General features: G+C 46.3%; 3 protein-coding genes across 6 annotated transcripts; 1 reads left to right on the top strand and 2 right to left on the bottom strand.

Annotated features, from left to right (window-relative positions):
- Positions 1 to 2,060: 2,060 nt before the first annotated feature.
- LOC309330461 (uncharacterized protein C5orf52 homolog) lies at positions 2,061 to 5,549 on the bottom strand. The gene is made up of 3 exons (XM_081842159.1): positions 5,401 to 5,549; positions 3,639 to 3,747; positions 2,061 to 2,486 (listed from the first exon to the last, which is right to left on the bottom strand). The coding sequence occupies exons 1-3, from the start codon at positions 5,532 to 5,534 to the stop codon at positions 2,226 to 2,228; spliced, it is 504 nt and encodes a 167-aa protein (XP_081698285.1). The 5' UTR covers positions 5,535 to 5,549; the 3' UTR covers positions 2,061 to 2,225.
- Positions 5,550 to 5,698: 149 nt separating this feature from the next.
- Positions 5,699 to 11,168, top strand: DUSP18 (dual specificity phosphatase 18). 2 transcript variants are annotated; one of them, XM_081842153.1, is made up of 3 exons: positions 5,699 to 5,717; positions 8,936 to 9,040; positions 10,311 to 11,168. In XM_081842153.1, exon 3 carries the CDS (start codon positions 10,366 to 10,368, stop codon positions 10,930 to 10,932), a length of 567 nt encoding a protein of 188 aa, XP_081698279.1. In that variant the 5' UTR covers positions 5,699 to 5,717; positions 8,936 to 9,040; positions 10,311 to 10,365; the 3' UTR covers positions 10,933 to 11,168. The 2 variants fall into 2 exon arrangements, with proteins under 2 accessions (XP_081698279.1, XP_081698278.1); XM_081842152.1 differs by having other exon boundaries at positions 5,703 to 5,721.
- A 1,554-nt stretch (positions 11,169 to 12,722) lies between these two features.
- Positions 12,723 to 24,877, bottom strand: LOC309330454 (synergin gamma-like). 3 transcript variants are annotated; one of them, XM_081842149.1, is made up of 7 exons: positions 24,802 to 24,877; positions 21,887 to 21,941; positions 18,267 to 18,363; positions 16,734 to 16,894; positions 15,325 to 15,438; positions 13,229 to 14,178; positions 12,723 to 12,877 (listed from the first exon to the last, which is right to left on the bottom strand). In XM_081842149.1, exons 1-6 carry the CDS (start codon positions 24,837 to 24,839, stop codon positions 14,068 to 14,070), a joined length of 576 nt encoding a protein of 191 aa, XP_081698275.1. In that variant the 5' UTR covers positions 24,840 to 24,877; the 3' UTR covers positions 12,723 to 12,877; positions 13,229 to 14,067. The 3 variants fall into 3 exon arrangements, with proteins under 3 accessions (XP_081698275.1, XP_081698276.1, XP_081698277.1); XM_081842150.1 differs by lacking the exon at positions 24,802 to 24,877 and adding an exon at positions 23,339 to 23,482; XM_081842151.1 differs by lacking the exon at positions 15,325 to 15,438.
- Between the last annotated feature and the right edge of the window lie 676 nt (positions 24,878 to 25,553).

The raw sequence follows: 25,553 nt of genomic DNA, 5'->3' as shown, positions 1-25,553 counted from the left end.
CCTGCACACTGCTTTGGCCCACCTGCAAGGCTCATTTAGGTCTGACCTGGGAGCTAGGACAAGTCAGGAGCAACAACCATTATAGTTCTAGGGATAGGGCTTCAAACCTGCAAGTGAGTTGGTGCCTCATAGGAGTGGTGGCCACCATATCTCCAGTCACCTAGGTCCTGCACTTTCCTTTCTTTCTGGATGATCAAGGGACAGGAAGAGACTTCACCCAGAATGCCGAAAACAGACAAGTCTTTAGCAAGAACACTGCAGGCAGGGTTTGTGTCTAGTACAGGCATGAGCAGAATGAATTGTCAGGCACTAAGAGGCAATTTGCAGTCAGTCCTGGTGCTATCTTTTAGTGTGAACTTGAGCCAGGATATCCATAAGCTGGTGGGAGGCCCCTGAGAGAACAGAACCATTATTGGAAGGCAGTCAGCTATCCAGTTTTCTGTGCAGGTGTGTGACATGCACAGACAAAAATGTGTACTCTGCTAGCAGCCTGTTGTGATGTCAGATGAGAAAATTCAACTTGCCAATCTCAACTCAGTTGTGTACAGACCAATTTTACCATATGAGACTGCGCCTTTAGCACAGATGATCAATGTAGGCAATATCTTCCTGTCTTAATCCCTTGCAAATGTATGTCACAGAAATGAATTAGATCTTTATTGCTTTTGCAAGTCAGGTGTCTACATCTTTTGGATGCTTTTCAGATGGAAGCCAGTTTGTCTCTGGAGTAAACATAAAGGACACCATTCATTGCCTATTCAGCTCATCAGACATCTCTGCTGATAGCTGGCAGCATCTTTTGGCCACATAGAGAAATAAATAAAAGAAGTACTTATTAGTAATTTCTCTATGTGAGTGGTATAAGAGGATTCAAGTTCAGGGATTCCTAGTGGCTCACCACTAGAGAGCTATTGCTGCTTGCATGACATGAAGAGGAGGGTGCTAAATTGTTTGTGTGTCTGGCAGATTGAGAAAAGACTACATCATCAAGGGGTTTTATTTTAAGGAAGAAAGGATGGTAAGCAGAGATGATACAGATGTATACATTTATTCATGGTGTGTGCCAGTCATTGTAGACATTACTGAGCAAGATGGACCAATGGCCTGACTCTGTATAAGGCAGCTTCCTGTGTTCCTAAGACCAGCTTCATCAGGCATCTCTGGCCCCTGAACTGTTAGTCAGTTAGTCATTATAAGAACTACTTTTTTACTTTAAGAAGTGCTCTTGGGTTTGCTCTCTTCCTCTTCCATCCCTATACTTCTTTCCTTGTGTGCCATGTATTTTACGTTGTAGGCCTGCAGACAGTGACAGTTATATCTGATTGTTTGTAAACTGCCATGGGAGTCTTTGTGACTAAAGAGCAGGGTACAGACACTAAATAAACCCAGGTACTTCTGTCTCCTTCAACGTGTGCTATGCACAACCTTGGCTGCAATGCAGATAGAACTGGTGTTTGGGAATGGGGGTGTTGTGTAGTGCCATGCAAATTTTGCCGACCAGCTGCACACCAGAACACCAACCTGCAGAAAAGGACCCCACATACCCAGCATGTTCCATTTCAATGCACTTTCCAAATGCATCTTCTTTTGCAAATACGCCCCCCCCCCATGGTCACAGGCTCACCTTAGGCAAGTCACGATTTCTCTCTCAGCCTTAGTCAATCAACTATCTGTAAACAGGGAATAACAGGTTGCAGAGAACCAAAAGACCAGGACAGTCCAAGACATCATGCCGCTTGTGGCAGAGCAGCCTGGTGCCCCCTCCCACCCCAAGTCAAGTTGCAAAGCATCCAAGGCCAAGCTGAGGTATTTTAACACCTGAGGCAAAAAAATCCAAACCAACCCACAAGCACCTTTCCCCCTTACTGTCAGTAAGAATACAATAATAATAAATGGGTCAATAGCTAACAATTTGCTACTTTTCCATAACACTCAAAATCTGCTGCTGCTTTTTGCCTAATGGTAAGGCTGGACCTGCAAAAAGACTGTAAAGCCCTCTGAACATTAAAAAAAAAAAATCCAATTAAAGACCTACAACAGAAACATTTGTGCCACATGAATGCTGTGAAGGCCTTGTATTAACTTTAATTCTATTAACTCAATGAGACAAGCCAGCAGGAAAGCCTATGGGGCAGTGGGGGGCGGGGCGCATGGGTCTTTTTCCTGATGATTTTCTGTGCCAAGTGGAACCATGAAGCCATTCCTCTCGCTCATGGTCACTCACGTTACCTAAGCCTGTTTTGCTGTGGCAGGTTCACATTTTTCCATCCTGTGGCATCCTTGGCCTTTGTTAGCTCCGGCAGTGCAAAGGTTGAGGCGTGGGCTTTGAGCCAGGCCCTCTGGTCAATCTTCTCCAGCATTCTCTGGTAGTGGCCATATTCCTTCTTCCAGCGGTTCATTTTCTTCTGCTGGTCATGCACAAACTTCTTCATCATCTGGTCAAAGAGATTGCCCATCTTCCTTTTGCTTTCTTCAATGTGCTTGAGCTTTAAGAAATCGGAAGCAACTGTTAGCAAAGTCACTTAAATAAACACAGACAAAACTCCAGAGAGAAAAGCCTTAATAACACTCTAAGCAAGCTGAACCAAACCGGTGCATAATCTGAGGATTAAGGAACAGAGAGGTTCTGTCTTTCTCCATTCATGGAAGAGAGACATATAACCAAACATACAGAAGGAAAAGCCCTACAAACTACTCAGCCAATCAGAGCTTGTGTGTGTAATTCATGCCACTCTACCTGGTCAGAAGCGGGTTTGTTGTGCTTGAACACAAAATCCAGTTGTGTAACCTAGGGGTGCATTCAGTCATGAGAAATATTACATTAGTTTTCCTGCTTATAATGCTAACACTCCTTTTCCGTTTTCTAATGCTCCTTTGATGTTACAGTAGCTGCTGTGTTATGGAACTGTGGCTTTTTGACCGATACACCGGCAAATCATGCTAAATTTCATCCACACCAATGGGCATGGCATGGCACAACCATGCATGTCACTGGATAATGTCATTAACACACACACCCCGCTGCCGCCACCCTTTCCACATGTGTGTGCTTCTTTTCCCCCATGAAAAGAGCAGGAAAAAAACATATGCAGTATATTACCCCAAATTTCATTGCTTTAATCCCACAATTTTCCAGGTAAACTGGGGGCTGCAAACACATTTTGGGGGGCTCAAAAACATGGAAACAAAATGCCCAATATGCACTGTATTCCATTAGTTTTCCAGAAGTGGCTTTTGCGTTGTATGAAAGCTCAAATATAATGCTGAAATTAACAGGGAAGTGCTGGGGAAATGGGATAAACTGCTGTGCGAATGCAGCCAAAGTATTCCTGGTTCGGGAGCCACGTGGAGCTCTTTCCCCCTCCACAACTCTGCTCATTCCTGTGGATGGAGTTGATTTGCAAGGACATTGTGTGCACAGAACGCCTTCTTCCTCCATTGACACAAAGAATGTCTTCTTCCTCCATTGACACAAAGGGAGCTTCTTGAACATAAAAGAGATAGAGGTGTACAAACAAGTTCCCAGATACACAATAGCTATTTGGCTCACCAGCCTAAAGAAACATTCTCTTGCATTTGAAATGTAACACAAGCAGGAGGGCTCAGGTAAGGAGGTTCAATAGCGAGATTTACGGTACCTTGATATCGTGCACTCTCTGGACACTGATGTTGTCACGAATGATCACCTTAGAAAGATGACTCTTGGGTAAAAACCTCTTTAAAACTGCTTCACTGCCACTGAGTAAACTGCATGGGAGAAAGGTGCCTGGTTAGAACTGCATTTGCTACTGCCTCCCTCTAAAATTAAGAAAGCCTGTTGTGTAAATACCACCAATTTAGGAATATCCGCCTAGCACTTTTTTATTTCATACATTTATATACCTCAGGGAGCTCAAGGTAGTACACATGGTTCTTCTTAATCCCGATTTTACCATCACAACAACCCTGTGAGGTAGGTTAGGCTGAGAGACAACAACTGGCCTGCGGTCACCCAGTGAGCTTCATTGTGGCTGAGTAAGGATTCAAACCCTGGTCTCCCAGGTCATAGTCTGGCACAATAACCATTACACCACACTGGCTCTTCACACTGGTGTATTCTAGGAGCTAGGAGGAGGCTGAACCACATGCAAGTTAATTTTCCATGAGCCAGTTCCTCCTGCTCGCTGGATGAAGGCTGAAATATTATGTTATGGAAGATTTGAATGTGTTTTTATCTTTTTCCTGCAACACTGATACAGCTGCCTTCTTATTTTTGTAAGCCTCTTTGGGGGGGGGGAGCAAATAAACATTTTAAGATTTAAATAAACAAGGCAGTCCCTGGTTCGAACCTTGCCTTTCTAACCTCGTGTCCTAAAGAAAAGTCAGGCCTTCTTTCTTTCAGTCTCAGGCCCTCTGCAATATCTGAACGATATTTATACTGATATACATTGCATGGTTATTGTAAGAATTTCAAGAGCATATGCAAAGTGCTTTGAAAATGCCCATTATATAAGGGTGTTGGGAGATCTGTTTCTGGGTCACTAGTTTTTTGTTTTAACCAATAGCATCTGTTATACGCACGACAGAGAATATTATTTTTTACACACACATAATATAAAACTTTATGTTTGTGGAAAGACAAAAAAACCCCCCAACCCTCTTTCCTCTTCTTTCAACGAAAAAACTCTCAGAGAAGCTGAGCCACGGGTATGCCTTGCAACCCCTAAAGGAGACACATAAACAAGCTTTTTATGTGAGGAACAACAGACAAACCCTTCTTTCCTCCTGAAGCAAAATAACTCTGCAAATGCTCAGAGGCATGTCACATGTTCTTGCTACCCCTGAACATGGCATGCAATTCATGCAGACACAAAGGGGGAAAACGCAACAAAGCCTCTTCCCTCTTCTGTCAGGGAACGAAAGAACTCTGCACATGTTCAAGGGACCTTCATCGGGACTGTGCAATATTTACATTTGCGAAAGAGGGATCCCCCCTCCCTTTGGGGGAGGAAAAGAACTCTGCACATGTTCAGAGGCAAAACGGGGCAAACTCCTGATTGAGAGGGGAGGGTGTCACGAGTGAAGCCCCTCCCGTACCTCCCTGTGCCCAATAAAAGTATTTTCCCCTTTGGGGGAGGAAAAGAACTCTGCACATGTTCAGAGGCAAAACGGGGCAAACTCCTGATTGAGAGGGGAGGGTGTCACGAGTGAAGCCCCTCCCCTACCTCCCTGTGCCCCAAAAAAGTATTTTCCCCTTTCGGGGAGGAAAAGAACTCTGCACATGTTCAGAGGCAAAACGGGGCAAACTCCTGATTGAAAGGGGAGGGAGTCACGAGTGAAGCCCCTCCCGTACCTCCCTGTGCCCTGAGGAGGGGGGGGGGCTTGCCCCGCTCCCCCCATCCATCCATCTACCCCCTTTACCTGAAAAGCACCAGCACTTGGCCGCCGACGTGGGGCTGGAAGAAAGTGACCACGGCCGGCGGGGCGTCCTCGGGCTTCCCCGCCTCCATGGCGCCTCCCCTGCCCGGGGACTGGACCGGACTGCGCTGAGCCATGGCTGGGCAATGCCTCCCCGCTGGAGGGAGCGGAGGTCACAATGGGATCGGGCGTTCAGAGTTGCCCTGGAAACCGGCCCCGGGGCTTGGAAGGGCTCAATGCCTTCTCGTTGCCGCCGCTGCTTCTGAAGCAGGAGGAGGAGGAGGACGAGGGGGCACCGCAGGAAGCGTCTGGGGCGGGCGGTGGGTAAGGAGAGCTCCCCATCGCCAGGTCGAGAAGGGGTTTTGGTGGGGCGAGTGGGGCGCGGAGGAAGCGCTGCGCAAGAATCCAGCCCCAAAGTCAGGGAAGGATGGGGGGGGAAGAACCTCCATGTCCAAAGGCAGTCTATAGTGGTACCTCGGGTTAAGTACTTCGTTCCGGATTTCCGTTCTTAACCTGAAACTGTTCTTAACATGAAGCACCACTTTAGCTAATGGGGCCTCCTGCTGCTGCTGCGCCACCGGAGCAGGATTTCTGTTCTCATCCTGAAGCAAAGTTCTTAACCCGAGGTACTATTTCTGGGTTAAAAGAGCCTGTAACCTGAAGCATATGTAACCTGAAGCATCTGTAACCCGAGGTACCACTGTATCTCTGAATGGCCATAACAACGTAAGGAGAGCCTGCTGGATCCTGCCATCTAGACAGCATCCTCTTCTCACAGTGGCCAACCTGAGGCCTGAGTGGGAAGCAGGATCTGAGCCCAAGAGTACAGTGGTACCTCGGGTTACATACGCTTCAGGTTACAGACTCCACTAACCCAGAAATAGTACCTCGGGTTAAAAACTTTGCTTCAGGATGAAAACAGAAATCGTGTGGCAGTGGCGCGGCGGCAGCAGGAGGCCGCATTAGCTAAAGTGGTGCTTCAGGTTAAGAACAGTTTCAGGTTAAGAACAGACCTCCAGAACGAATTAAGTTCTTAACCCGAGGTACCACTGTACTCTCCCACGGGTTTTCCAGAAGCATTTCTGACTCTGGCTGTGGAGGCACAGCAGAGCTATTGTGGCTAGTAGCCATCAACAGCCCTCTCCCCCATGAATTTGTTTGATCCTCTTCAAAAGCCATCCAAGTCGGTGCCCGTCCCTGCCTCCTGCAGCAGGGAGTTCCATAGTTTGTGCTGTGTGAAGAAGTCCTTTCTGTGTAGAAAAAGAATAGAGATATCAGTTATGAGATTTGAATGTAATAGGGAAAGTAAGAAATGTATACGAAGAGATTAGATTGGAAAATTTTCAGGCAGGATTGATGGAAGTCAAAAAATTGTATAAGGTGTAAAAGTATGTTTAATTACTGTTGAAAATGATATGTCAAAACACACACACACACACACACACACACACACACATATATAAAGATATATATATATATATAATGTCCTTTCTGAACCTTTTCCAACTCTACAATGCCCTTTTTGATGGGAGACGACCAGAATTGTACATGGTATCCTAAAGATGGGATGCGGGTGGCGCTGTGGATTAAACCACAGAGCCTAGGGCTTGTTGATCAGAAGGTTGGCGGTTCGAATCCCTGCGACGGGGTTTGCTCCTGTTGCTCGGTCCCTGCTCCTGCCAACCTAGCAGTTCGAAAGCATGTCAAAGTGCAAGTAGATAAACAGGTACTGCTACGGCGGGAAGGTAAACGGCGTTTCCGTGCGCTGCTCTGGTTCGCCAGAAGCGGCTTAGTCCTGCTGGCCACATGACCCGGAAGCTGTACGCCGGCTCCCTCGGCCAATAAAGCGAGATGAGTGCCGCACCCCCAGAGTCGGCCACGACTGGACCTAATGGTCAGGGGTCCCTTTACCTTTACCTATCCTAAATATGGTCGCATCCTAGATTTGTATATTGGCATTATGACATGGGCAGTTTTGTTTTCAATTCCTTTCCCAATGACAGTGGCGTAGCGTGGGTTGTCAGCACCCGGGGCAAGGCAAGTAATTTGCGCCCCCTAACCCATGGATTTGCGCCCCCAACCCTAACCCCCAGATGTTGCGCCCGGTGCGGCCGGCCCCCCCTGCACCCCCCACGCTACGCCACTGACCAATGATCCCTAGCATGGGATCTGCCTTTTTCAAAGCTGCCATATACTGTATTGGGTTGACATCTTCATCCAGCTATCTGCTGTAACTCCAAAGTGTTGCTCCTAGGCTGATTCAAACCAGAGGAGGATTTAGAGGAGAGGGACCAGTTCACCCGCACTGGGTGCCTAGCCAAGAGGGTGCTGTAGGAGCCCCTGCAACAGTGACTTGGAATGGAAGACGAGAGGCAGGAGGGCACCAAATTTTGGCATTGCACAGGGCACTGCTAAAATCTGGAAAAAAACCAAGTCCACCATTGTTCAGACCCAATGATAATATATGTGCCCATTCACTCAGTTTGGAGAGGGTCCCTCTGCAATCTCTCTCTCCCTCCCTCCCCCCCCCCTCTCTCTGTCTCTCTCTGTCTCTTTAACAACCCTGCTGCGCAGTTCAGCAAATTTGGCCATCTCATTTCTCTGGCATATCAGTTTCTGAGCCTTGACAGGATTTGGGATTTGGAGAAGGGTTGTAGCTCAGTAGCACACCACCAGTTCAGCCCCTCGCATCTCCCGGTGGGATTGCAAAGATCCTTGCCAGAAACCCTGGAGAAGGGGAGCAGAAGGGCCATTTAGCCTGGAACCTTGAACTCAAAATGAGTCCTTAAATTCTGACACTTAATTCACAGAAACAGAGAATCGCAGCATGCTGATTTCTAGGTAGTTAAGAAGGTGCAAGGCTCCTGATGCAAATTTGCATGTGCTGATTTAAACACATAGGTGCACAAATGTACAGGTCTGAGCAAATTCAAAGATGGCGAGGGTAATCAAAATAACCACCATGCTTTTAAAGGGTTGCATCCAACTAGGATGCAATTTACGAGGATTTGCACTTGCGGTGCTAGCGAGGTGGTCCTAAACAATCCTGCTTTTGCATCTTCAGAAGCTTTGGGGTGGTCTTACTGTTTCATTTTCCAAAGGGTGCACATCCTGTAAGTTCCTGCTGGTAACTTTTCATACGACAAATGTTCAAAGTCATTATCCTTCCCTCCCACTTTTACTTGTATTATGCAATAAATAAGCAGCTATCCTATCTTTAAAAGACATCTGAAGGCAGCCCTTTTCAGGGAAGTTTTTAATATTTAATGCTGTAATGTTTTTAACATTTGATTGGGAGCCACCCAGAGTGGCTGGGGAATCTCAGCTAGATGGGCGGGGTATAAATAATAAATTCTTATTCATCTTATGCACTATACATTTAAAGCAGTATTGTTCCACTTTAAATAGTCATCATGGCTCCAACCACCCAAGAATCCTGGGAACTGTGGTTTGTTAAGGGTGCAGAGAGCTAGGCCTTGGCTACCAAGAACTTCATTTGAAATAGCTCCAAGTTTTCAATGTCTTTTTCTCCTTTTAGTCACTATTGAAAGACTATGATGTTCAAGAAGCAAACGACTTCCTGAATCAGTGTGTCTGGGGGCCACGATAGATGCCGGTGGTGTTTGACCAGGAATATATACAGGTACAGGCAAAGAGGACTCACAAAGTGCTGCTGTTTTCCCTGGTAACTTTGGCAAGATTTGCAAGATTTTTATATAACGGCATATATCCCTCTAGACATTGTTGGACTCCGACCTCCATCAGCCAGCAGGGCTAATTGCCAGGGTTGATGGGAGTTGTAGTCCAACAACATTTGAAGAGCTGCAGGTTCCTCCAGCCCTGTTCTCTGCAAGGGAAACCAGAAAAATTGGCAGGTATTTTTTTTATTCTTCAGTGCCTTCACATCTTTAATCCTAACGCTTTATGAATAATTCCCAACATTGAGCAATAGCCAGTACTATTTTTCTAGAAAATGAGGTGCTAGGAACTTACTAATAATTTCTCCCTTGTTCTCTTAGAATGGTGATGGCGCCTACCTGGGAGGTAAAAAACCCCAAAAACCCTGGTGATAGCCACTGCTGGATATTGCACATTCAGTTTGCTTTTTCCCTCATTGTCTATTTTTTCTAAAATATGTTTATACTTTTCAGATTTATACATTTCACTGATTTTACAATCCTTTTGACATTTCAAAACTTGACTTCCTTCCCCCTCTTTCTGCAGTTCCTTAAATTTATTTTTAACTTAACTTAATTTGCTCATTTATTCATCTTCTTTAAATATACAGTGGTACCTTGATTCTCAAACTTAATCCATTCCGGGAGTCCGCTCAACTCCCAAAACTGTTTAAAAACCAAGGTGCAGCTTCCAATTGGCTTCCAATTGGCTTCCTCCCATCCTGCACTCATTCGGAAGTCACGGAAGCCGTGTTCGGACATTCGGCTTCCAAAAAATGTTCACAAACCGGAACACTCACTTCCGGGTTTGCGGCATTTGAGAGCTGATTTGTTCGGGAGCCAAATCATTTGAGTACCAAGGTACCACTGTATACTCTTATGAAACTGCAGGTTAGTATGATAATCCTGCCAGTGTTTTTATCTGTTTACAATGTATCTGTAAATATTCAATAAACCATTTCCATTCTTTTATAAAAAGCTTGTTATCTTGATTTCTTACTCTAGGTCAGTTTTGCCATTGCTGCTTATTCCATAAGTTTTTGCATCCATTCTTCCTTTGCTGGGACTTCTTCTTCTTTCCATTTTTGGGCAAGTAACATTCTTGCCGCTGTAGTCGCATACATGAATAAGTTTCTATACAATTTAGATAGTTCTGTCCCTATAATTCCCAAGAGCAAAGCTTCTGGTTCCTTTTTCCTCGTTGTCTAACCAGAAGCCTCATTTGCCTCCCTAAAGCATAGCGAGCAAGAATGATGCTTCCTGTCATAGCTGATGTCTAAAGTTCGCCTTGATGAATGCAGTGTTTGGAACCATCCCTATCATACTCAGGCACCCGTCTGTCTACGGCCTTTCCCGGATCACAAACAGCCTGTTCCTCAGTAATGGCGAGGCCGCCAACAACAAACTCTTCCTCTACGCCAACCAGATCACCACAGTTATCAACGTTTCGGTGGAGGTGGTCAACACTTACTTCCCAGACATTTACTACATCCACGTCCCCATAACAGACTGCCCCTCATCCCGCCTTTTGGATTTCTTTGACCCCGTAGCCGATAAGATCCGCGCTGTGGAATCAAACCAAGGCCGGACGCTAGTGCACTGCGCTGCGGGCGTCAGCCGCTCTGCCGCTCTGTGCATCGCCTACCTGATGAAGTACCACTCAATGTCTCTGGCAAACGCCCACGCCTGGGTCAAGTGCTGCCGGCCCATCGTCCGGCCCAACAACGGCTTTTGGCAGCAGCTCATCCAGTACGAGCAGAAACTCTTTGGGAAAACCAGCGTCAAGATGGTCCAGTCCCCGCTGGGGGTGATTCCTGACCTCTACGAAAACGAAGTCAGGGTCATGATAGCCTTGTGACAATTACAGAACTCGCGCCCACCGGGAGAAGGGGGCTCAGTGGAGCTTAACGAACCCCGACGCTATCTTTACTAAGTGTGAAATTTTGCCCAACTCTGACCAGTGCAGAGCCCTATTGCCTGATGAAGAAGAAGGGGGTGGGATTGTCGATAAGGGGATGCTCTGTGTGTATGCATGTGCCTTTTTCTTTTCTATACATAAAAGCGACAAAAAATTGAAAAAACAAGCAAACCGTAGGCAAGCTCAGTTTGTGATTCCTTTGTGTCTCATTCCAAAATAACAAAGCCTTCAGTGAAGAGGGAGAGCTTTTCCTTTGGGAAACACCCAATGTTGCAGCAAAGCAGGACTGTAGTGCCTACGGTTACCAGACCACATAGGTGCCAACTCTAGGGAGCCGGGGTCCCTTGCCCCCCACCCAGTAATTTTTTTTCTGAAGGATGCAGGTGGCTCTGTGGTCTAAACCACTGAGCCTCTTGGGCTTCCCGATCAGAAGGTCGGTGGTTTGAATCCCCGCAACGAGTGAGCTCCTGTTGCTCTGTCCCAGCTCCTCCCAACCTAGCAGTTCGAAAGCACACCAGTGCAAGTAGATAAATAGGTACCGCTGTGGCGGGAAGGTAAACAGTGTTTCCGTGTGCTCTGGTTTCCGTCACGGTGTCCTGTTGTGCCAGAGGCGGTTTAGTCCTGCAGCCCACATGACCCAGAAAGCTGTCTGTGGACAAACGCCGACTCCCTCGGCCTGAAAGTGAGATGAGCGCTGCAACCCCATAGCTGCCTTTGACTGCACTTAACCGTCCAGGGGTCCTTCACCTTTATCTTTATCCACATTAAAAAATGACCATAATAGTTGTTGTTGTTAAATTTATTGCCTTCCCTTCACTGGCAGGTCCCAGGGTGGGTTAAAGGTAAAGGTAAAGGGACCTCTGACCATTAAGTCCAGTTGCGGACAACTCTGGGGTTGCAGCACTCATCTCGCTTTACTGGCCGAGGGAGCCGGCGTTTGTCCACAGACAGCTTCCGGGTCATGTGGCCAGCATGACTAAGCCGCTTCTGGCGAACCAGAGCAGTGCATGGAAACGCCATTTACCTTCCCGCCTGAGCGGTACCTATTTATCTACTTGCACTTTGACGTGCTTTTGAACTGCTAGGTTGGCAGGAGCAGGGACTGAGCAACAGGAGCTCACCCCATCGCGGGGATTCAAACTGCTGACTTTCTGATTGGCAAGTCCTAGTCTCTGTGGTTTAACCCACAGCGCCACCTGTGTCCCTTTTTCAGTGTTTACTGAAAGCTGAAGAATGAATGTGCCAGGCACACTTCTGTGGGGCACAAATGCACTGCAGCATGAAAACAGAAGAATACCCTTAACAGCCACAATAAGCTTGGGGAGCACATCTTAGTCTATGAGATGCCTAGGGGAAAACACAATTCTCTAACTGGCATTGAAAAGATCTTTTTTACCTTTCATTTTCTTCTGGGGGCACAGCACCCTCAATATTCTCCTGCCCCCCTTCCTGCTTCACTCCCTCCCTCAGTCTGCTGCCTCCCCCCAGCCGGGCGCCATCCTCTGTTTGTGACTTGCCTCCCAGAGGAGCAAGGGGGCACATGTGAATGTGCAACATGTCTGTCCCCTGCCTGGCTGTCCATCCCTCCTTTACCCACTTCCTTCCTTCCTTGCTTGATCTGTGTGGCTTGGCAGGGAGCTGCCCAGAAGGAGCACACAGGCAGGCAGGCCGGCCAGCCAGCAGAACTAGTATTAGGTTCATCAATTGACTTGCACACAGAGCACCTATAGTAATAAAATTGAACAATACGTTTAATTAGTAAAATGAAAGACTGCTTGCATTTTACAGTATTTCCTTAGGCCTCTTTACCCTCACCTTATTTCAGGCTATGGACCTGCATTAAGTCTTTATTTCGCGATACTGGTTGCAAATGTCATGCTTTGTACTTACCCAAGGTAAAGGTAAAGGGACCCCTGACCGTTAGGGGTTGCGGCGCTCATCTAACTTTGTTGGCCGAGGGAGCTGGCGTACAGCTTCCAGGTCATATGGCCAGCATGACTAAGCCGCTTCTGGCAAACCAGAGCAGCGCACGGAAACGCCATTTACCTTCCCGCCGGAGCGGTACCTATTTATTTACTTGCACTTTGACGTGCTTTCGAACTGCTAGGTTGGCAGTAGCTGGGACCGAACAACGGGCGCTCAACCCGTCACGGGGATTCAAACCGCCAACCTTCTGATCGACAAGTCCTAGGCTCTGTGGTTTAACCCACAGTGCCACCCGCGTCCCCGTACTTACCCAAGGGCAAGGCTAATTCAATTAGTCGGACCAAAGTAAGATGGCATAAAATTGGCAATGGAGCAAAGATACCAGGGATGTAAATCGTGGCTGCCCGGGTCAGGTCTCACACTGCTAAGCCCTAGCCCAGCCTGGTGACCACCAGAAGTTTTAAACTACAGTACAACTCCCATCACTCTCAGCCAGCATGGCCGTATGGTTCTGGAGCTGATGGGAGTTGTAGTATAAAACTTCTGGTGGTCACTAGGCTGATAATAATTTTTATTAATTTTCAATTACCATCCAATAACAGCCTCATTGTAACAATACCAAATTATAATACAATTGCTAATACCAATCTTTCAAATACCGAATTATATATTGTAGTCCAAAACATCTAGCAGACATTTGGTTGGGTGGGCAGAAAAGGTCATAGCAGATCCAAAAAGCTGTCACTTGAGGTAGAAGCTTCACCAACAACATCAATTGTGCAAAAAGATTCTGCATGGTCCCATTGATGCTCACAGAAATGAACCACCACTGATTTAGTCTGGATGCAAACCCACAGAATACAGATAGAGAAGTGCTTGAAATAAATTAGAAAAACAGGTTGTTCCTGGGCACATTTTAAGGCATCCTACAAAAACAAGATTGTTTTGATGAACAGAAACGTACAAGTCTGGTTTCACGCAATCTTGTTTTGTCTCTCCAAAGATACTTCCCACCAGCAATGAAGCCTTGGGAGATGATTCTGTAGCCTTCCAAAAGTCTCTGTTTGTGTCTCCAGATCTTCTTAACCTTCAAAGAAACTGATGACTGGAGTACATTCAGAAAGTTGTGGGCGGGGGGGGGGGGGAGAATCACGTCCCTCCTGGCAAAGTGGCCTCCACACAGTTCAGCCAGAAATTGGCACAGCTGGCATGATAACAGCTACCTTCATACATAATAGGATCTGAGTTTCCAGAACTCACCTGAGAAGGCAAAGAAAAACAAATAAGGCCTTTTTGGTCATGGCTCCCTGTCTACAGGATACCCTTCCCAGAGTAATCTGCCTGAAACCTTCATTAAGATCTTTTCAACACCAGTTAGAGAATTGTGTTTTCCCCATGGCATCTCATAGACTAAAATGACGTTTTGTTAGTAGTGCTGCTAAAGCTTATTGTGGCTGTTAAGGGTGTTCTTCTGTTCTTCAGCTTTCAGTAAACGCTAAAATTCTCCTCTTTAAACAAGCCTTGAACACCTGAGGTGTGAGTTTCCAGGACTCACCGTATTCCTCTGACTGTAATGTTTCAACAGTTTTTAATTCTGCATTTTAAGCTGATGTAACCCACCCTGGGACCTGCCAGTGAAGGGAAGGCAATAAATTTAACAACGACAACTATTATGGTCATTTTTTAATGTGGCTAAAGGTAAAGGTAAAGGACCCCTGGACGGTTACCGGTAAGTCCAGTCAAAGGCGACTATGGGATTGTGGTACTCATCTCGCTTTCAGGCCGAGGGAGCTAGTGTTTGTCCACATGCTGGTCTTGTGGCCAGCATGACTAAACCACTTCTGGTGCAACGGGACACCGTGACGGAAACCAGAGTGCATGGAAACACTGTTTACCTTCCCGCCACAGTGGTACCTATTTATCTACTTGCACTAGTGTGCTTTCGAGCTGCTAGGTTGGCAGGAGCTGGGACAGAGCAACGGGAGCTCATCCCGTTGCGGGGATTCAAACCGCCAACCTTCTGATCGGTGAGCCCAAGAGTGGTTTAAACCACAGCGCCACCCGTGTCCCTTACATTTGGATAACAGGCAACTAAAATACTACTACCAAATAGTAGTAGTCGTGATGGTGATAAGAATAGACATGATTATTATAATCATATTCCAACCTTTTTTCCCAAGGAGCTGAAGGCAGTGTACAGTACATGGTTCTCCTCACTTAATCCCCACAACAACCCTGTGAGGTAATTTGGCTGAAAGGCAGCAACGAGCCCAAGCTTCATGGCTGAGTGGGGATTCAAACCCTGCTCTCCTGGGTCCCTAGTCTGGCACTTTTAACACCAGCATCTAGAGAACCACAGATGCCCCATTCCATGTGTGAAACAAATTAAAAAATAAATAAGCTCACCTGGGGCTCCCGCTTCACCTCAGTTAGGCAAACCCCACAGACTGGTTCGGGTGCTAGGTCAGAAGCTGACAAGCGAGAGTCACTTTCACCAGACGGCTCCAGCAGGTTAACATTCTGTAAGCAAAGTCAACACGGGGGGGGGGGGGGCGGACCCAAAGTGTCAGAACCTGGCTTTCTCTGCCCCACAGCCCAAATCTGCAACCCCAGGCACTTGGTCAAGGATCAGAACTCTGAAGAGGCATGCTGCCAGTCAGAGTAAGCAATGCTGAGAGAAGATGGTGAAGAAGGTTGTAGCTCATTGATTGAGCACTTGCTTTGCATGCAGAAGGTCCCAGGTTCAAACCCCACCATCTCCAGGTAGGGCTGGGAAAGACACCCTGCCTGAAACCCCAGAGAGCTGCTGCCAGTCAGTGTAGACAGCACTGAGCTCAATGGACCAAGAGTCTGATTCAGCACAGTGAATGGCTGTAGCTCATTGGCAGAAGACCTGCTTTGCATGCAGAAGGTCCTGGGTTCAATCTCAGAATTTCCAGGTTGGGTTGGGAATGTCCCCTTGCCTGAAACCCTGGAGAGCTGCTGCCAGTCAGTGTGGGCAATACTGAGCTAGATGGACCAGTACTTTAATGAAAGGCCATGTACCCAGAAGAACAGAATGATCCGATGGTGTGGACATTCCTGAGCTAGATGACCCAGTTCTGTTTGACAGCTTTCTATCTTCCTAAGGGACAAATAAATAAGCTGCTGCTTATTTCACTGCCGGAATGATGACACCATTTCCCAGAGTGCTATTGACCAAGCCTCAGCAAGCCCTCCAAGTGTCCCAGTTTTGACCCAGGTTTACAGAAGCCATCCCAGTTTCTGATTGGATCCCAGAGTGTCCTGCTGTTCCTTAGGATGTCCCTGTTTTCATTGGAGAATTGTTGGAGGGTATGTAAACAAGCTGTCATCAGAGAGAAACCCACCAAATAAGCTAAGCAGAGGGAGAGGTGGGGTCAGCACTAGCCCTTGTCTCCGGTGTTCTTCATCTATCCACTAAGACGTCCTTAAAGGTAAAGGGACCCCTGACCATTAGGTCCAGTCGTGGCCGACTCTGGGGTTGCAGCGCTCATCTCGCTTTATTGGCCGAGGGAGCCGGCATACAGCTTCTGGGTCATGTGGCCAGCATGACTAAGCCGCTTCTGGCGAACCAGAGCAGCGCTCGGAAACACCGTTTACCTTCCCACCGGAGTGGTACCTATTTATCTACTTGCACTTTGACATGCTTTTGAACTGCTAGGTTGGCAGGAGCTGGGATCGAGCAACGGGAGCTCACCCCGTCGCAGGGATTTGAACCGCCGACCTTCTGATCGACAAGTCCTAAGCTCTGTGGTTTAACCCACAGCGCCACCCACGTCCCAAGAGGTCCTTACCAGCATCTGGAATACAGAATGGCCAAAGGCGAGAAAGGACAGGAGGTTGTTCCAGGCCAGATCCACCTTGCGCAGGCAGTGCAGCAGGGCTTCGCTCTCCGCTCTCTGAGCCTTCATCCCTTCTTCCAAGCGCTTGGAGACCCGGTACACTTCCGACAACCCTGGATGCAAAACAAGAAACAGCAAGGAAAGTCATCCTCTGCAACTGTTGGGATATAGATTTGCACGTGCACAAGCATAAACCAGTGGAGTGGGGTTACTTAGAAAAGAATTAGAGAGGGAGGAAATCACCTCTGAGGGTTCAAGTCACATATTGCAAGCCTTGCTGCAACAGCCACTTCCCAAAGGCCACTGTTTTGTGGGTGAGATCCAGCTTGCATATCGGCAAATTTAACCTGCCATTGGTTCATCTAGGTTAGCATCCTGCTCTCACAGTGGGCAACCAGATGCCCATTATGGGATGTCCACAAGCAGGACCCAAGCACAAGAACCCTCTCCCCTCCTATGCAGCGGTGTAGCATTGGGGAGGGGCTACAGGGGCAGTTGCAAATTTGTTAGGGGAGCAAAATTTCACCACCTGGTGCTGTCTCAATACAGCTGTGCAGAAAGGTAAAGGACCCCTGGACGGTTAAGTCCAGTCAAAGGCAACTATGGGGTTGCGGCACTCAGCTTGCTTTCAGGCCTAGAGAGACAGTGTTTGATGCAGACAGCTTTCCAGGTCATGTGGCCAGCCTGACTAAACCTCTTCTGGCACAATGAATACCGTGACATAAACCAGAGCGCATGGAAATGCTGTTTACCTTCCTGCCGCAGTGGTACCTATTTATCTACTTGCACTGGTGTGCTTTCAACCTGCTAGGTTGACAGGAGCTGGGACAGAGCAATGGGAGCTCACTCCGTCGCAGGGATTCAAATCGCCAGTCTTCTGATCAGCAAGCTCAAGAGTCTCAGTGGCTTAGACCACAACGCTACCCACATCCCTTTTTTCTTCTTCCCTAGCTGGGGTCTAATGAAAATGGCTTCTCCATGCGAACCAGGAAGTGACCTCTCTAGTCAATGGAAATGACTCTTCTTATCTCTACAGCTGCAATCTCCAGTGAATTCAGCTGAATTTGCATGCATATTCCATCTTTTCCCATCCATTTCCCTTCCTTCCTTCCTTCCTTCCTTCCTTCCTTCCTTCCTTCCTTCCACATGGCCCCAGGCCTTGGCAACCCATGCTACGTCACTGCTCCTGAGCTTTCCAGCAGCTGTTATTTATTGTCTCCAACCATGAAGGCAGAGCATAACCATTTGTTAGCCTTTTCCATGAATTTGTATGTTTTTTAAAGCTATCCAAGTTTCTCAGCCCCCACTGCCTCCCGTGGCAGCGAGTTCCATAATTGTGTGAAGAACTACTGCCTTTTGTCTGTCTCAAATCTTCCAATAGTCAGCTTCACTGAACGGCCCCCCAAGTTCCGGAAAAGGGAGACCAATAGGCAGTAGAGGTTGTGACACTGGGCCTTTTTTTATAGGCACAAATCCATACCATACCCAGGATATATGCAGTCCCTGGTGCAGACAGAAGCACCTCGCTGCACACAGATGGCTGACTGATGCCTGCGAGGATTTCATTAGCATTGCTGAATACCTGCAGGGGAAAGAGGGAGAGAGATACTGCAACCAAAGTCCTTGGTATGTTCATCTCTGCACACCAGAGCTGGTTCACTAGCAACAGCAAACTCTGAAGTGCAGGCAGTCGTCACAGCAATCCAAACAGCAACACTCCTAAGACAATGCGACAAAAGTGAGCTTTTGAACCATGCAGACATTGTAGTTTCTATTTTTATAATATTTTTTATTAATTTTAACATATAAATTATAAAATGTACCACAAAACTTATCACTTATACAATCTTTTTAGACTTCCATCAGCACCTCTGATGAGCCACCGTTTTAACCACTTCATATGCATTTCATAACTTAATATTGCCTTTACATCTCTTAACAAATCATCCTCCCCCTTGTCCATTTTTACAATACTTCTAATAATACTCCTCACAAAACTTATTGCAACCCTACAAACGTTGTCTGTTCTTCACAATTACTTTTCAGATAGTCCGTAAATTTACTCCAGTCTTCCGTGAATTTCTGGTCTCGCCAGTTTCAATCCTTCCTGTTAGTTTATCTAATTCTGCATTATCTAATTAGAAGAGTCCATTAACTTCATCCTCCATTCTTCAATCATCGGTAACTCTTCTTGCTTCCATTTTTGGGCCAATAATATTCTTGCTGCTGCAGACATTGTAGTTTCAATAGAAAGTCAGCTTTCTCCCTCATTCCTGCATTGCTTAATATCCAAACCGATGAAGAGTTCTGCTGGACTCAGAAGCTTGCTAGCTACTGCATGACGTTTTGGAATCTTTAAAAATAAAGGTTTCTTTCTTTTTTCTTTTTTTCTCCCCAAAATGAAAGTGGCAGTTTTAGCCCTTAGCCACACATGCTAATACCCTGCCTCCTCTTCCTTGATTTCGGGTGCTTCCAGACAGCTGCTGCTTTAGCAGTGGATCAAACATGCATATCAGCAGATTCAGCTTGTGCTACTGAAGTGGGCTCTGGTGCACCAAACTCTTTTCTCCCTCAAAATAAAAATCACACTTTTTGCAGTAAGGAAAGTGACAGGGAAATGCATGGAAAAAGCATGGGGCAAGAATTGCTTGGTGCAACATCTTATAACCACCCCACCAAAAAGTCAGAATGAACGCTCAGTAGAGAGGATTGCCTGGAAGCAATTTTGGGGCACTTTTCTCTAAGAAAAGTTAAATTTGCCTCCTTCCTTTAAGGCAACTGCCTTGAGGGCTAGAAGCTTTGCCAAAAGTGGGGAAAGCAATGAAGGTTTCCCCCCACTTTGTAAAGCAAGCTAGTTTCGGCACTCTCGGGCACCGTCCTCCATCCTCTATTCAGTCAAGCAAGAAGCATTATCAGAATTCAAATGCCCATCCCAGCCAGCTAGGTGGACCAATGGTCAGGTTCAACATTAGACAGATGGTTCATGGGGCAGGGTGTGTCCTGGGGAGAGTCTCAAGGGCCATATTATTATTATTATTAATGTCATATATATATATATATATATATATATATATATATATATATATCAAAGTGGTTTACAGCATATTAAAACATAAATACTGTAAAACAATCCAGAATCAAACATTTCTGAAGAAAGTCAAATAAAGAGTATACAGTCAAAACAACAGCTGTGGGTTAAACCACAGAGCCTAGGACTTGCTGATGAGAAGGTTGGTGGTTCGAATCCCCACGACAGGGTGAGCTCCCATTGCTCGGTTCCTGCTCCTGCCAACCTAGCAGTTCAAAAGCACATCAAAGTGCAAGTAGATAAATAGGTACCGCTCTGGCGGGAAGGTAAACGGCGTTTCCGTGCGCTGCTCTGGTTTGCCAGAAGCGGCTTAGTCATGCTGGCCACATGACCCGGAAGCTGTACACCGGCTCCCTCAGCCAATAAAGCGAGATGAGCGCCACAACCCCAGAGTCGGCCACGACTGGACCTAATGGTCAGGGCTCCCTTTACCTTTTTAAAATATTATCCTAAAGATTTCAAAATAAAACATTACAAAGGTGGTCAACTACAGAATACATATTTAACACAAACAAAGTTAACAACAACAACAAAAAGATTTTAAAAAATTTTAAAAACACAACAGGACTTAAGGGCCACATTCAGCCCCTGGTCCAGCCCATCATTCAGAAACTGGTTTTGGGAAGAGCAAATATTTTGCCAAAGAAGAGTTGGAAAAGCAGTTTTATCCTGGCTGCATCTGTTGAATGTGCAGGAATTAAACAGAGATTTGAGGAAGGCTTTTAAAAAATCCTCTCTTAGGGCTTCAAGCACACCAAAAATTCCTATTTCTCCAATCCATTGGTTCCCATATAAGATGATGAGTGCCTTCTCTCCCTCCAGACTTGACACTTGCCGCAGAGAAGGAAAAACAATACACTTTTCAAACCAGAACCTGTGAGCAAAAACCAAAGTTATGCAACGCATAAAGAACACTTCTTTGAAGGGCGCTGAGTCCCCAAGAGAATTGAAAAGAATCAAAGGGCTGACCCACATATGCCGGTGCAATGACTAAGTTCAACCAGCAGAGGGGGGAAGATGCCAAACACGCAGCCAGGCAGTAAATATTAATAATCCTGCAATCAGTATTTGAAAGGTTTTTTGGTCCCAGAAGACTGATGGAGTGGAGAAAGGGACAAAGGACAGGAACGAGGAACACAAAACAAGGCATAGGTTTAACTTGTAAGAATTTGAGAGAAGAAAGGCTCAAAACTGCCCATATAAGCCACATCGGGCTAGAAGGTAAAAAGGTAAAGGACCCCTGGATGGTTAAGTCCAGTCAAAGGTGACTATGGGGTTGTGGCACTCATCTCGCCTTCAGGCTGAGGGAGCCGGCGTTTGTCCACAGACAGCTTTCTGGGTCATGTGGGCAGCAGGACTAAACTGCTTCTGGCGCAATAGGATACCGTGACGGAAACCAGAGCAGCGCACGGAAACGCCGTTTACCTTCCCGCCACGGCGGTACCTATTTATCTACTTGCACTGGTGTGCTTTTGAACTGCTAGGTTGGCAGGAGCTGGGACCGAGCAACAGGAGCTCGCCCTGTCACAGGGATTTGAACCACCGACCTTCCGATCGGCAAGCTCAAGTGGCTGAGTGGTTTAGACCACAGCGCTGCCAGCGTCCCATACCTCCAGCTGTGTCCCCCCAGCTGTTTTGGACTACAGCTTCCATCAGCCCCAGTCTGCACAGATGTTTATTGATTATAGGCTTTTGCTGTTGTTTAACTGGGTCTCTTCTGAGGGTTATTCTATGGATTTTATTGTAATGTATTGGTATTTTCATCTGACTTTATGCTTTGTGTTCTAAAAGTGGCTCTTTACACAGCAAGCAGTTAATCAGTTGAATAAATAGTTGCCCGAAGCAGTTGGAGGGCACCAACTTATTTCCACAGGGTGGGGAAGAAGATATGCCTCTGCTTGTAGTGGCAGATCAATCACCATAGCTGGGCCGGTAGCCTACTAGCAAATTCAGAAGTGTAGGGTCCCTTAATTATAGATATGAGAACATTGTGGCTAATAGCCACCAATAGCCTTACCTCATGGATCTGCTGCAAGCATCTCATCAGATGGGCAGCCTCAGAGTTCATCAGCCTTGACAGGAATGAGGAAGAAGTTAAGAGTAATGTAAACTGTAAGTGGTGGCGGGGTTTCACCGACCATTGCCCCTCTTCCTCCTGCCTCTGGCCATGGGCAGATTAACATAAAGTACCGTATTTTTTGCTCTATAAGACTCACTTTTTCCCTCCTAAAAAGTAAGGGGAAATGTGTGTGCGTCTTATGGAGCGAATGCAGGCTGTGCAGCTATCCCAGAAGCCAGAACAGCAAGAGGGATTGCTGCTTTCACTGCGCAGCATCCCTCTTGCTGTTCTGGCTTCTGAGATTCAGAATATTTTTTTTCTTGTTTTCCTCCTCCAAAAACTAGGTGCGTCTTGTGGTCTGGTGCGTCTTATAGAGCAAAAAATACGGTAAGTGTAGCAGCTGAATCTTTCCCCTTTACTTTATCTCCATGTCAGGGAAAGCTTTGCCAGTGCATCTGTTGAAGACACTGGAGGAGTATGAGTTGTAGCTCAGTGATAGAGCATCTGCCCTGTATGCTCTGCCACTTTTAAAACCATAAGGGCTAGAATCTTAATTCATTTTTAGGGGAAGGACGGTAGCTGAATGGTAGAGCATCTGCTTTGGACGCAGAAGGTCCTAGGTTCAAACCCCAAGGGCATCTCCCAGTAGGACTGGGAATGTCCCCTGTCTGAAACCCTGGAGAGTTGTTGCTGCTGCCAGTCAGTGTAGGCAATACTAAGCTAAATGGACCAGTACTTTAATGAAAGGCCATGTACCCAGAAGAACAGAATGATAAGATGATCTGGTTTTCCTGCAGTGAAAAGAAAACCCGAAAGAGTCCACTGGTACCTTTAAGACTTCATCTTGACAAAACAGGCAGTGGTCCATGAACGTTTTTTTCTTACCCAGAAGGTTTGTTAAGTGTTCAAGGAAACACAGGAGCGTGAAGATAAAAACAGCCACTAATTCCCGCTGTTTGCAGCAGACAGCCAGCTGAAAGGTGTGCTTTCCTCTCGCTTCTAAACAGCCTGGCTGCTAACTTCACATCTGAGTGTTTAATGCAGTCTGTGCTCAACCTGGCAGTTTCCAGATGTTTTAGCCTGTTGTTCCCATCATCCCTGCCCGAGGGCTGGTGGGCACTGCAGTACAAAACATCTGGAGAGCACCAGGTTGGGGAAGGCTGATGTAATTCCTCCACACCCAAAGGGGATAGATTTCTTGGATGCCAGAATGCAGCACTTACTGCTTTTTTAAAAACAAAACAAACAAACTATTAAGCACGGCTTCATGGGTTTTGAGCACACCACACATCCTTATTGCTCTGAATTTCTCTCTCCAGCAACACACACACACACCTGTCAGTCCACCTCAAAACAAAATCCACAGCTTCTTTAAACTCCTGTAAAGTAGGAGGGAAGCCCTTCACCTACCTGGAGAGAAAGGTAAGTCCTCTGCAGCTGGAATTCAAAGGTGTTTTCTGGATGAGATATGTGGGCAAGCAAACGACTTTATTCCTTTTTCCAAAGGAAAAGTACTGAACAGGAACCTGGCTGATTCTTTAACGTCTACAGGAAGTTTGCTTTGTGCTACTCCAGAGTCAGCTGACAAACTCTGGATTCTGAGCGGGCAAGTTTTCCCACCTGAGCTCAATGTAATCTCCTGCGGCTCTCAGGCGCAGTGCAGAGTGAGAGTTTGCCACAACTCAATAAATTCATTCCTCTCAGGAAATTAAGGACAGATCCACACCATAAATTTAAAGCATAAGACTTCTCTCAAACAATTCTGGGAACTGTTGTTTGTTCAAAGTGTTGGAAACTCTAGCTCTGTGAGGAAACTAAAGTTCACAGGATTCTGTCAGGGAAAATCATGTGCTTTAAATATCTGTTGAATAACTGGAACACTTTAAAAAACAATGTAGTGTTTAAGGCTGCATTCTTAACCCTGCTTGACTGGAAGTAAGCTCTTAGGACTTACTTTTGAGTAGACATTAGGTTAGGATTGCGCTGTTAATGTTTCTCTTTGAAGAACTATAATCTAGGCATGCTTATGTTACTGCTTTTTATATAAACTGCTTCAATATGTTTATTATATTAGGTTTATATAAATATAGAGTTGCCAGCAAAGCATTCTGTCTTAAGCAATGGCAACCATGATGTAATTAAGCAGGTAACACATTCTCTCCCTGCCAGGAAAAAACTCCCCTGCCTAAATTATTTGTGTTGCTCTGTCTGCTGTTAGAGGAGGAGGAGCACAGCCAGGATGGAAAGGTGGCAACTTGGGCACAAGAATATAATCCAAAGAGCTCCACTGTGTTTACAGAAAGCCAGATGTCTTTTCCGACTAGCTGTAAGAATTCAGACACACAGATAAGCAGCAAAAAAATATTTCCAAAATAGGAAAAGCCTCATATCACCATGTCCACCGTGTTCCGAAAAGCTAAAGCCAAGAATGCGTTTATCTGTTGCTGGTTTTTAACTCTTTTATTTTGCAGCTGTTTCCAGTAGTTTTTAACGTGCTTTTATTACATCATTTAATTTATTAAAAATTGTGTGCTACTTTGAGAGTCCTTGTCCTTAAAGGCGATTTGTACAGGGTATAGGAAAATAAATAAGAACTACAAAACCTGCAGGATGGTTGGTGCCTCCAGGTGACCAGTTTCTTGAGCATCGAACCTGATTCGTTTTTAGGGAGGTTAGACGATGTTGGCTATTTATTTGCAGTGAGATCGCACGACGTTGGCTGTTTAATGAGATTCATTTTAATTTGTATGTTGGGGAGCTTAGATGACATTGCATCAAAACAAGGGTTTTCTCACCGTTTCCAGTGCATTTCCCCACGACCTTCATTATTGCAAAAAGTCTAATCTTTTTGTCAGGAAGCGACTGAATCTCACCTGAAAACAGCAACAGTCTGAAAGCAGCCTCCGTTCATTCAGAGATCCGAGTGCTAAACTGGGAGCTCTTTTAAATGACCCCTCTATTCAGCCTCCATCCTGACTTGTTTGAACAAAACTTTATAACATGGTGCTTTAAATGTACAGTGTTTACAAAGCCTCCCATTGCTCTGTGTGCGGCAGCTTTGGGGATCCCTTGCCCTAAATCTCTTGCCCACTTTCCATTTCCTTTTAGAGCTCTGATGCACTCGAGTGCCGCATGCAGGTCGGATGTGTGACATTACCTGCCATAAGGATCCTGCATACGTTGAAAGGCACAGGAGCCCTGCTGGAGAAAGAAGGTGACAAACCAGGAACAGAATGTTCCCCATGCCGTGCGGCTCCCGGGAGGGCGAGATCATGCCAAGACGTTAATCTTGTTAATCCAAATTGGGAGAGGGGGGAAGGGCGATAGGCAAGGGAGAATAAGCACCAAGCAATATTATTTCCCCTTTCGTTGCCTTCCTGGGCCCCTTACTGAAGGGTGGAAACCAGGGACAATTAAAGATCTGTTTTAAACTGGGATGAAACTAAGCTCAAATATATAGCCAGTGGACAGCTCCTTATTGCCTCAGGAGCTCAGTAAGAAAACTGGCCAGATCCGCTGAGGGAAATCTGAGGAGGAGGAACAGATGGCCTAAGCCCTAAGACATTGGTAGGCCTGGGGGCCGGATTTGACCCAATCGCCTTCTAAATCCGGCCCGCAGACGGTC

Source organism: Podarcis erhardii, assembly GCF_964252035.2.
Source record: "Podarcis erhardii genome assembly, chromosome: 15".
Classification (NCBI taxonomy): domain Eukaryota; kingdom Metazoa; phylum Chordata; class Lepidosauria; order Squamata; family Lacertidae; genus Podarcis; species Podarcis erhardii.
This window is presented reverse-complemented; position numbering and strand designations above follow the sequence as displayed.